This window comes from Halyomorpha halys, unplaced genomic scaffold (assembly GCF_000696795.3).
Source record: "Halyomorpha halys isolate HHAL.00 unplaced genomic scaffold, Hhal_1.1 Scaffold286.1, whole genome shotgun sequence".
Classification (NCBI taxonomy): Eukaryota; Metazoa; Arthropoda; class Insecta; order Hemiptera; family Pentatomidae; genus Halyomorpha; species Halyomorpha halys.
The window spans coordinates 783,140-795,700 of record NW_027115682.1 but is presented as its reverse complement, the minus strand read 5'-3'; the positions used below and the strand labels follow the sequence as shown (position 1 = coordinate 795,700).

Here is a 12,561-nt window from a genome sequence, read left to right as displayed (position 1 = left end):
AAATTATTCCTTTAAAATTTCTTAACAAAAAAGAATTTTAATGTGTTTAGGACTTTATTTTAGAAAATTTAGTTTCCTAAAAAATTTGTATAAACTGAGTTAGGCCATTCTTCCCCTCTAGTTTTCACTGGTGTTAGAAATGTTTCATGATTTTGATTTGATGACTTCTCATATCAATGAATAATCAAGTGGTCTTTAATGTTAGACAGGTACTATCCTTATTGAAATTATCTGAGAAGGTTTAAATGCTGTTTGTTCTTTTGTTTTTTAATTACTCTACAAGGCCTTTAATTTGGTTTATTTTAAATAATTGACCATCTTTTTTGTTTTCATGTAGAAACAATGTAAAAATATAAACCATAAAAGAATACGAAAATATATTCATGGTTGTTATAAAAATAGCCAAATCCTTTTTACTATCACCATAACAATCATGAAAACACAAAAACATAGTAATTTGTTTTTGTCTTATCTATAAGTGAAAATATAGCTAGTGGAAGAATTCCCATTGTTATTAATAAAAAAGTTGCCATTAAGAAACTGCATTTGATGTGCACACCACTCTAGAATATTTTTTAATCCAGAACATATACAACTTTTTGTTAAGATTTGTGCAAATTATACAATTATTTAACTTAGTCATAATTAATGTAATTCAAATCATTCCTTTTCTGGTCATGCTACTCTTTTATACTTTTGTGGTATTACTTTCTCAGAAAGTAATAAATTATTGTTGGTGAAATGTACAAAAAAAGTATTAAGTATATAAAGTACTTAATTTTTCTGACCCTTGTCCATGTCCTTGCTACAATTAAGCATAACCATACAAAAACAATTCTAACTTGAAACTGACAAAGAACTAATGCTATCAACCAGTTCAATATAGTTTTCTTTTTAAAATAACTTATATGTATTTTAATGAAGAAAGCTCTCCAAAAAAAAAAATTGGTCAAGATATGGCATCATGTTGGACATTGCCCTGAAGAGGATTAAAATTTTCATAATTTAACATAAATAATTACTATCATTAACAGAACAGAGAAAAAATTTAACATATTGTTGCTTAATATATATGTATATAAAAACATACCCATAGCTCAGTGGTTAAGACAGTCTTACCAACTTGATGTCTATTGGCGGTGCTGGTTCGAATCCGGCCTGGGACGTTGACTTTTTTCATTGAGTGGCGGTCCCACAAAATGAAGAACTTTGCCCCCAATCATGGTTAGGCAGTATAGGACTCCAATGGGAGTCTTGGCCGAAAAAAAACAAAAAAAAACATAAAATATTTATTACATTGAAAATGTATAAGTTTAATCTCAGCACAGTTTTTATGCAACAGAACTGAGCACTCACAAGATAAACATTTATTACTATAAGTTCAAACCATTGATGTTATCCTAATTTTGGTCCTGGGGCACAAATCTAACAACTTTTATTTTTCTAAATAACATAACGTTAAATTCTGTTGGCTATATTCTTCCATTTATCTAATATGTTTTAAGATTTGAATAAAAATTCTTGTAATTTTCCGTTCATCTTAATTTATTTTCTTAAACAACAGAGATGTTTCTTGTGTCTTTATACAAAACCTATTCATTGGAAATCCATCTTTACTACTCTTTACTGTTCTTACTACTTCTTTATTCCCAGGATACATTTAATGATCAACATTTCTATGCCAACATTGTAAAGAAATGTTTAATTAAAATCTGAGCTCTAATGGTGAGGTGGTATATGCTACGCTGCTAAAACTCTGTACAGAAATAACCAGATGACAACTGATTTTAAAAACATGCCTAATATGAGCTACATCTTGTCAGCAAATGGTCTTTGATCATTAAGTTATTTTAGTTTTTGATTCCTGATTTATTAAAATTTTATTAGTGTTTTGGGTTCAAATCCTGCTGTAGTAGATAATTATTTACTCTGTTACTGAAGCCATGAGTCAATGTTGTGGATTCAGGAGCTCTCCTGTGGCACATCCAGCCTCTTCAAAGTGGGCACCCTTAGTTGGGGAAAATCTTAGTATCATTATGAACAAATCACCTCCTTAGACAACTGCTGTTCAAGAAACAGGGCTTCCTTATAAAGTGCGTAAAACCTGACCTTCATGGATTGTAGTAGTACAGGGTTTTTATTAAGGTCTGAGGTCTTCTGAACCTCATCTAACCAGGATGTTTTCTTTTAAATGATTCACTATTTCTGTTGGTTCGGTAGTATATGTGTTTTAATATGCTCAACAGTTCTGCTATTTAAAAAAAAAAATTATATCTGTTAGGACCTTTTTAGTCGCGTACATACATCATTTCATATCTGAGAACACGAACTTCCTATGCTTAATTATTGAAAAACTCCGTGCAGCGACATCGCTCAAGATCAATTTTGATCCACTTATTTCTGCAAAACAACTACACCTCTATATTTTTCAATTGTTTAATAGTTAGATTTGGTTCTCAATTGTTTTATTTTATTTTAGAAAATAAATAAATATAACTATTTCTCTTTTTCTTATTATATTAGAACAGGCAATCATTCGAACACGATTTCACCTGCTGTAGAACAACGATTTCTTCGAAGCATAACAGGCTTGCTTGTTTGCATAAAATAAAAAAATAGTCCCTACAGGAAATATTATATATTAATTTCGGCTTCCGTGCTGAAAATGTTGGCTATACCTAGACTAGCTGACCACGTCTATCGACGACCAGTTGAAGGAAGACAGTGTGAGTGAATAAATTGGGTTCTGTCGCTCCTTGTTGCTCTGTGATATCACGCAATTTTAGTAATATTATTTTACAGCAGAAATAAAATTAAATTTTTTTGTTGATTGATGGCCTGAGTAGCGGTCAAGAAAGACCATTATTAGTAACCAACGTTTCGCCCCGTTTGACGCAAAAAAATGAGAACAAGAAACAAATAAATAACCTAGTGACATATCAATACTCTACTAGGGACGTGACGGCCGTGCGGGTTAGGGCGGAGGTCCAATGCGCTCGTTTCTGAACTTGTGGGTTTGATTCCCACCTGGGGCAGTCATACATTCATTTTTTAGCGGTCCCGAAGAATGAATATTGACACTCCAACCTTGGTTAGTACGCGGCGGCAACCTAGGTAGGCAAAAAGGACCACTAAGCCCACTTGCCGGACTTGTTCCTCCCACCAAATACCATTATCAGTATCATTCCTGTACTTGTTATTGATTAGCATTCAGTTCATTTATATTTGAATTTATTTAGTTTACTACGTTCCGTAACAGTTTAATACTGTAAGAATAGAGTTATTCAATACCTTGTTAATGAACATTTTGGAAAAAGTGAGGGGATGTGATTTTCATGTTTTTTTTTGTTTTGTTTTTTAAATTACTATAATTCGTTTAAACATGAAAGAAGAATATAGAGTCCAAACACTTATACTATTTCCCATCGAAAAACAAGAGACAGGCGAAATAATTACTTTAAAACTTTCCTGTTTTTTTTAAGTAAGGGAGTAAAATGGTTATAGACCACAGCGCAGTTCTTGCGCTTCTGGTTGCGCAAGCAACCTTCTGTGAAGGAGTGAAGGAATAAGGCCTGGACCTACAATTTTAATTTTATTACTTATTACTGACTAAAATAAATGTACAATAAGTATGAGGCATATTTTTTAACATAAATCTCATGTTATAACTGAATAAATCAGTTAATGAATCGAAACAATATATTGTAGATGAAATAAAAGTTTAATCCCTTACCTCAGGAGTCAGACATGATGAGGGAATGAAAAAACAATCTTTTTCTATTGATTACTTAAAAATGTATTTTGGATGTAAAATATAGCCCCTATAATAGAAAAAGAAAGATAAGAATATATATATATATTTTCCAACTGCTGGCGCTCACGTTAGAGGTTGAAAATGGACCAGATGTATGATGTGCACAATTTCAGATAATGCGTATATTTATGCGTATCAAGAAAATTATTTTTGAACACAAATGATAGTAGTAGATAGAATTTTCAAAATTTGTACTAGACCATTTTCACATTGATCCTCTACATCCCTATAACTCTGGACCTAATTGGACGAGCCAATGTACCAATAAGTAGTCTGACACCTTTCCACTTTATCCCCTTAGGACGTTCCTGGTTACCTTCAAAGAGAGCCATAATTCAGAAGAGTTAAAGGAGTGCCAGTTGGTAGTTTCAAGAAAATAACAAAAGAATTTATATGCCGTATTTCTGAATATTAAGAACGTCCTTGTTGCACTAGCACAGTCGTCAGTAACAGTGAATAATTTATTAGGTGGGTTCTGGATGCGGGCGTTATGCTGGCTGATATATTCTTGTATTTAATCTCAAGGATCTCTCGCACATTTCTAATCATAGATATCTTAGATTATTAGATGAAAAAGCCTAATGAAAATTTTTAGGATATCTGATTACTAGCTCTTCCACTGGATGCACAATATTGCTGAATATTGGGTTTCGCTCGCATCGAATGCTTATTAGAAATATTCTACAGAGCCTCAAGATATAAACATTAGAGAATTTGAAGTAAAAAGTATAGTTCTTTCTTTATAATGCCTAATTGTTATGATTATATAAAAAAAATGGTGAAATTCCATTACTATTTACAATATTTGTTACAGCCAAATGAGCATGTTTAGAATATCTGCTTACAAGTTCTTTCTGCTACCCAAACTTTAGGAGCCCTTAGAGTAGATACATACTGTTCAAGCATAAAACTAAATATTGGGTTTTGCTCGCCTCTAATGTTGATTAGTAATACCCTAAAAAAATTCAAAATATATATATTAGACAGCTTGAAGGAAAAAGTTTATACTTTTGCTCTATAATAATTAAAATAAAAAACTCCTGTATCGAGTCCAATAGTTGTCACAGCAAGAAAGCGATGTCCCAACTACTCGTCATTCCCTCTAATGACAGACCTGTTTCAAGAAAGTGGAGCAGATACCAGTAGTCTATAAGGAAGGCATGTTCATACTTGTGAAATTTTCGTTCAATCGCGTGTCAAAAGTACCTTTTCACTTTTTACTAAGCATTTTTATCCCCGCGATTACTGTTCCATTTAGTTTTATTTTAAATACTCTTTGTATTAGAATAAAAATAGTTCAGTTTTGGAAGATTTTTGACATTAACAGTATCGAATCTTCGAGTTCATTGAATCTTTATTTACTAGTTATTGATTTATTATTCATGCTACGAATAGACGCAATACTCTTGTGTTTACTAGAACGTTTTTGCAATATTGTTCCACAGAGTTTTTTCTTCACATTACCATTACCTTTGGATTCACTTCAAGTCCAATATTCTAAGCCTTTTGCTGCTATTTTTTGAAAGCGTCTTTAATCGAGGGACTGAGAAACCATTCAACGATCCAACATATGCCAATATTTAGTAACTTTTGTTAAATATGGTCTTCTCCTGCATCGATTTACACGCATGATGATGTTGAAGAGGACTGTAGACTAGAAGCTACCTTTTCTGAGTCTAGTGTTAGTAAGGAATGACCGAGAATAGGTACCTATAAAAATATTTCATTCCACAAATCCTTTATTACTAGCGTCAGTAAGTTAGAAATTTAATTTTTCCCCAAATTTATTCTACTCAAGCCACATTCCCTGCCTTGAGGTCCTGGCCTGCATGATACGATATTGATATCAGGCGGCTTCGCAGTCCTGGCGTCTTCGGAGTCTTCGGTGAACGCGGCAAGGGGAGCATCAGAAAAAATGAGACCCCTGATCCCGACTCCGACTGAATCCGAGAAATATTTTAAAGTCAAACTCAACAAAGTTTTCATAATATTTTGAACAATTTATACCGTGGATCTGTATATTATTTAAATTAAAATTAAATATTGAAAATCAATAGATCTGGATCCCTTTTTAATCAATTCTTCAAACTTTCAAAATTACCTATTGTTCATTAATTTATTACTGTCAGTCAATTCACATTTTAATTAATCAATTACGGAACTATTCACACAATTACATCCAATTATTTTACTGCACATTTCTGTTTATTTCTTCACGAAAATTTGGTCTGTAATCACGACAGTTATAAAAGTTGAGATCACGCGGAAACACACATTCTCAGATCTTATCTTTTATATCAATTGTTTATTTTTACTATGTGTACTATTTGATAGGAATGTGCACTTTTTTTAATCGGTAATTCAACAGGAAAGTTGACAAATCCCTGGATCGTAAGCAATTACGAACTCTTGTTGCTCCATGGATGGAACAAGTTTCTTGCTTAACATTCTTAACATACCCTCAAGCAATTTTTTTCTCTTAGCACTTATGGAAATTCTAAACAGGCTTATAAATAAAATATTTCTCTAAGTGATCCGAATAAGATGATCTAATTTCAATATTTTTGTATGATCTCTGATTATGTTATTACTTAGATTAAAATGGTGTTATACTGTTCGTTAATTGATCATTCATTTATTTTATACTTGTTAAATGTTTTTCAAAATTCCATTTTCAATTAGGATTAATTAGCCACAGTTGTTCTAAATAAGTCCTACTTGCTGTTTCACGTTAGAGATACCTTCTGTTTATAAATTTTGATTGGTTTAACTATATTGTTATAAGGATATCGCGTTGCCAAACATGGATCGTGTTACCAATAATAGTAATAAACGCTTTTCAGGAATTTTGTCACTGGAAAAATGTAAAAGGAAGGTGATAATAGAATATACCAAAGTTACATTGACATTTTAAACACAAAACCATTTGTTATAATAACTTTTAATTTCTTATCCAACTCCAATTAATGTTAAGTCATAGTATTTTTGGATTGGAACTCTATCAAAACTCTGATTATTGAGGTACTTAGTTGTAAAACAAATAGTACATGTGCTCAAGAGGAGAAAAAAAGGCAGTTATTTTACTCCAATTTTTGACTAGTTTAATAAAAACTACGTATAATCACTTGTCGAAATTGATGAGTCAGCCAAGTATAGGTGGGGGGAAAATGGCGGCAGTTTCAAAGCACAAAAAAAAATTATTTTTCATCCGGAGCTTTATATCTTTAAAGCTACCAACAACATCAGAAAATCGAAGAGAACATCATTCAAAGTGGAGTTAATTTTCTAAAATATGAGCTCTCATAGAGCTATTTACGTTCAATATTATTTGAGATATAGCTTTTAAAAAGAAACATTTCATAAAAAAATTAACTGAAAGATCAGTAGTAAGTGAATTTATTTTGAGAATTCTATATCTGAAAATCGATTCGAGTATAAAGCTAGTTTAATAGACTATGAAGTAGTTTATGACGTTAATCTTTTTGGGAGAAGTAGTTTTCACGATATTTCCTAAAATAAATTGATTTATAGTTGTTCGGACAAATTTTCGTTGTCAAAATTTATATTCATATGCGTACCTTCATTACAATACCTTTATTGTGAGTGCTAACAGACATATATACGTCTTATGGTTCCAGAGAGATATTTTTTCAAAGATCAAAAATTTTATCTGAACAACTAAACATTAACATTTTGTGAATTTATTTTGTTAAATACCATAATAACTACTACTCCTTCAAGGATAAACGTTTTAAACTATTTTATAAGTAATTTAACTAGCTTTAATTTAATTGCTGACTAACATGTGTACTTCTTATGATTTCTAAAATAAAGTTTTTCATAAATCAAACTTATTGTCTGAACAACTATAAATCAATTTATTTTAGCAAATATCATGAAAACTACTACTCCTAAAAAGATGAACTTCAGAATCTTACTAATAGTACATTAAACTTGCTGTAATTGAAGTTTTAATAGACATTTGTATGTCGAATGATTTTTGAGGTGTAGATATTTCAAGATGAATTCACTTATTAGAGATTAGTAGTTTATCTTTCAATATATTTTTATGAAATGTTACTTTTTAAAAAGATATATATCGAGAACTATTGAACGTAAATAGCTCTATTAGGTCTAATATTTTAGTAAATTTAATTTACTTTAAATCATGTTCTCTTAGATTTTCTAGTGTGTATAAATTATTTTTTTTTTTAACATTTTGAAACAGCCATAATTTTTTATTCCACCTACCTATATTTGGGAGACTCACCAATTTTGACTATTAATAATACATAGTTTTCATTAAAGTAATAAAAAACTGGGGTGAAATAACTGCATTTTTTTCTTCCCGGCTCTTGTACTAAAAGTATCTGATATTTATTGTGAATTGAAGTTTTACTTCACCGCATTTTCCAGGGTTGATGTCATGAATGTTTGAATGACATTTTAGGAAAGTTATATTCAAGTACATAGTCTATAAAACTAATGGGGAACCTTGTAGAAATGAGCAAGAGGTTTCTTCTGATAGCTTTGTTCTTACCGCGCTGTCAGGTAATTCGGTGGCTGAAATGTTCTTTTTACTGCTGATAAAGTAAGATTTGTACAAGGTGAGTAGAGAGAGATAAAAACTCTTGTAACGAACATAAATCAGTGAAAATATACCATTTATCAAAGTGCTCATTATTGTAAATAAGGATAGGAAATACTTCTTCACCCAAATAAAATTTGATAACTTTGAAGATGTTATTTTAATGATAATGGTGATGTCTCGGTGAAGAGCATGCATATTGCACATTTAATATCTACATTATTTTATATTCATTGAATATTTATTACTTCTAACTTTCAGCTTAATATACTTATTTATTCTATTTTAATTTTTGTAAGCATGTGTTAGAGTATTTTTTTTTATATTAATAGATTGTAAATGGGGACCACCATGCTGGGTTTCATGTATGTATTTATTTTTTTAAATATATTTGAAATGGTTATTAAATTTTTATACTTTTAACATAAATTTACTTTTATGTGTGATGGAAAAAAAGAGAGAAAATTTTGTAAAATTTAAATAATGGAAAAATTGAACACATTTAAAGAACGATAAAAAGATAGAAAAAAAAATTAAAATGTGTAAGGGAAGAAATAATTAATAATAAAAAGGAAAAATAAATCATGTGTAATTTTAGTAAATAATGCAAAAATTTTTGTAATGGGACAATTTAGAAAAAAAAATATGCCATCACTATTTATGTTAATGGGATTATAAAAAAAAAATATATGCTTCATTTGTCATAAGTATGCTGTGTATGAGGCAATCCAATGAAGTTGGGCACTTCAATTTTTTTAATAAAGTGTTTTTCTCTCTTTCATAAAATTAAATGGGTAAATCATTGCCTTTAGAGAAAGAGAGGAAAATGGGGTAATTAAATAATTATAATTTTTACACTAATAATTATATGGACCTATTATTGATAGGTTATGTAGAGGACTCAGATGCATGGGACTTGATAAAATAGGAAATTTCCACAACTAATAATCCTCTCTCAAGAGCTCTAAGACGCAACATAACCTTTAATTTTCAAATGACTCATATAAGATATGGTTAAGGATTATTATTTTGTGTCCATGGGTGGAATATATTCGAATACAATTTTAAAACGTAACTATATCTATTTGTGGTTCCTCTACAAAACCCCTCATTGTAATTATGAAATAGGTTTCCTTTTCCCCTTTTAGTCTTGAAGACTGGCTGAGAAGGATAGTGAATTTTAATCGGTAATACTACGAAACAAAGTGTGTCGCTACTGTGGAAGCTGTCTCACAGTTAGGCAATTACTGAATGTAGACCTCATAAATCATATACGGTCACTACATATTTACGAGAGAGGTAGAAAGAAGATTATGTAACAAAAGCGTGTTAAGTTTTTAAAAACTTTAAATATGTATAGTAATTTGGAATCTAAATGTATTTGCCATGTGTGTAAGCAGATGAACTCGAATAATTCATTAATACTTATCAATTTGTAAATTTAGTGTAAATGACCCTAGTAGTCGAAAAGCATAAAATAAATAAATAATATAAAATAAAAATCATTTAAATCTATTTAATATAAAACCACATTTTTGAGTTACGTCAGATTTCCATTGACGATATAAATAAGACGAAATAATTGCAGTAACTACACTTAATTCTATAGAATTGTTAATAATTAACTTCTTAGGGATCCGGAAATGGAAGCCTTGTGGTTAAGGTCAGCCTTTGCGCTGGCCACTACTGATCAGGAAAAAGTACACAATTTTTTTTTTAATAGATAACAATGCCTGCCGAAAATTATCACTTCAAAGTTTACTTGCTCTTACCAATCCGTAATCTCGAACTGGAAGATTTAGCACTGATAGCAACAGTATCCCTCTCCCATTCCTCCCCACTAGTAGCTGAACCAAGAGTCATCCAGATGACAGTCGAGCGTCGGCGTGATGGAAGTCTGCTTCGAGGGGCTAACCTGCTGGGCGCCTATGTCCAGTGAGTCTTATCATTTTTATATAGATGGGCAATTATTAATTAATTAATTAAATATTTTAAACCAGGATATTTCTAACATAAAACATATAATGACTCAATTAATCGGTATATATAATTGTGCATATAGATCAGTAATATTTGGTCTTCTAAAAAACTATAATACACTTGATCTCATAATCTTTTACCATATACATTTATTTTTTAAAAATATTTTTGTACTTTCATAAATAGAAATTTTTATATACAATTATAGTATGTAGATATTATAAATTTTATCCAAACAAGTATGGCTGCTTTAATATTTTCAAATTATTGTATTTATATGTGTTTATATAGGGTGTTGAGTATCTAAACTGATAGTATGAATTGAGTATCTCAAAACAGGAAAAATATTTCCTATAAGGATATGTCCGTTAACGCTTTTCATAGGAGATATTCATGTCTAAAAATACCCATTGATATGAATTATTTAGGTTATAACACATAAACTAATATGTATTCCAAACTATTGTAATACTGAAATGTAAACATTAACATTACATTAAAAATTGTTTAAAGTTGTTACCTTGAACAGTAAGAGAGCATCGACATATTTCTTCCACTGCAGCAGTGCCATATTATATTATTATTGTTTCACAAGTTTCTATTATCCTTCATCGTAAAGAATTAAGAAGATTGCATGGACCTTTTGTTTAAAGTCAATCCAAACAAATAATTCCAGTGGTGTCTGATCTTGAGAACGTGACAATAACAATAACTGCTGCTATGGAAGGAAGGTGTCGAGTTTGTTCAAGTTAAGAACTATGTTAAAATAATGTTAATGTTTACATTTCATTATTATGGTAGTTGAAACTTATATTAATTTATTTATTAAAATCTTAATAATTTATAACATTGAACATTTTTAGACGTGAAAGAATTAACAGAAATACTTTCTTAGGGATTTTTTTTCATTTTTTGAGATCCCTAATTCATATATTCTATGAGTATATACCACTCAACATTTGAAGTATATGCATCTTGAAAAATTCTGATATTACTCACTTACTTACTTTGCTTCAAATTATTTAAACACTTTATGAACAATAAATTAGTTAAAGGATAATTAAAAAAGCGACAACTTCAAAAATAAATTGAAAACATCTTTAATTTTTTTAATGGCAGAAAAAAAAAATATCAACTATTGAAAGTTTATTTTTAATTTTATATTAGGGCTAAACCCATAAAGACTTGTTATCAGATTCTTTTTAGTACCATCAAAACTTTCTCCAATACTAACAAACACCTGTTGTGTTAAAAACAACAGGTAATGTATCAAAGGTCGTCAGACTCATCTATTTAGGATTGACAGTAGTTTTAATCCCACTAGCAATGAGTGGATAAACAATAATGATTAAATAATATCACGATTTTCGATGATAAATGTTAAGTAATTTATTTTTATTAGTTCATATGTAGTTTATTTTATTTCTCATATATTATCCATTTTCATGTTTCATGGATGTAGTATGTAATATTATAGAAAAAATAAATATAATATTATTATTCTTAATCTCGGTCAGAATGAATAGACACTACAATTTTCTAATTGAAATCAAATTAAGGTATAAATAAATAACATTATTATTTTATTTGATTGTTTAAAAATATAATAATAATTACTCTTATTTTTTATAATACAAATACTGTATCAAAAAAAAAAAAGCCAGTGAAATATCGGTTTGCCGGAGTTCTATTGAAACAAAAAAACAAAAAACTTTATAGATTTACCAAAAGTACCAACATTTACATAACATTTTATATCAAATAAAATATATATACACAATCAATTATTATTATGCATAGCTTTAGACTAAAAATACATAACTAAAGAAAAAACAAATAATAATTAAATTAGAATTTTCCACGGAATAAATAAACTATCAAAATCCGAAAAATAAAATAAAAAATAAGCCAAGAATAAGTTGTATACCAAATAAAAAAATAAATTTATTATGATGTAAGTATTACAATTAAATTAAAATCTGTACAGCTTCAATCCATGAGTCAGAGGTTCAGTACTCTGTAAGGAAGCACTGTTACTAAACCAACGGTTGTGCAAGGAGGTGATTTGGTCAGAATATGATGTAAGTATACTGAATAAATTTTTTCTTTTCTTTGGAATATTCTAAAATTTAAAAGTTCTGAATACCGGTTCTTATATACATAGTTAAACACCTTTCTT

The 12,561-nt window shown here is 29.7% G+C and overlaps 1 protein-coding gene across 4 annotated transcripts in view; it reads left to right on the top strand.

Moving 5' to 3' along the window:
• The first annotated feature begins 10,223 nt into the window (after positions 1-10,223).
• Positions 10,224-12,561, top strand: part of LOC106680779 (ATP-binding cassette subfamily G member 4) — a 41,105-nt gene continuing 38,767 nt past the window's right edge. For 2 of the 4 annotated variants that reach the window (XM_014420709.3, XM_014420710.2), the window contains exon 1: positions 10,224-10,337. In XM_014420709.3, coding sequence (XP_014276195.1) covers positions 10,292-10,337 — 46 coding nt within the window. In that variant the 5' untranslated portion in view covers positions 10,224-10,291. Of the gene's footprint in view, positions 10,338-12,444; positions 12,464-12,561 lie in introns of those variants that run through there. The other 2 variants (XM_067052695.1, XM_067052696.1) reach the window with 1 other exon arrangement.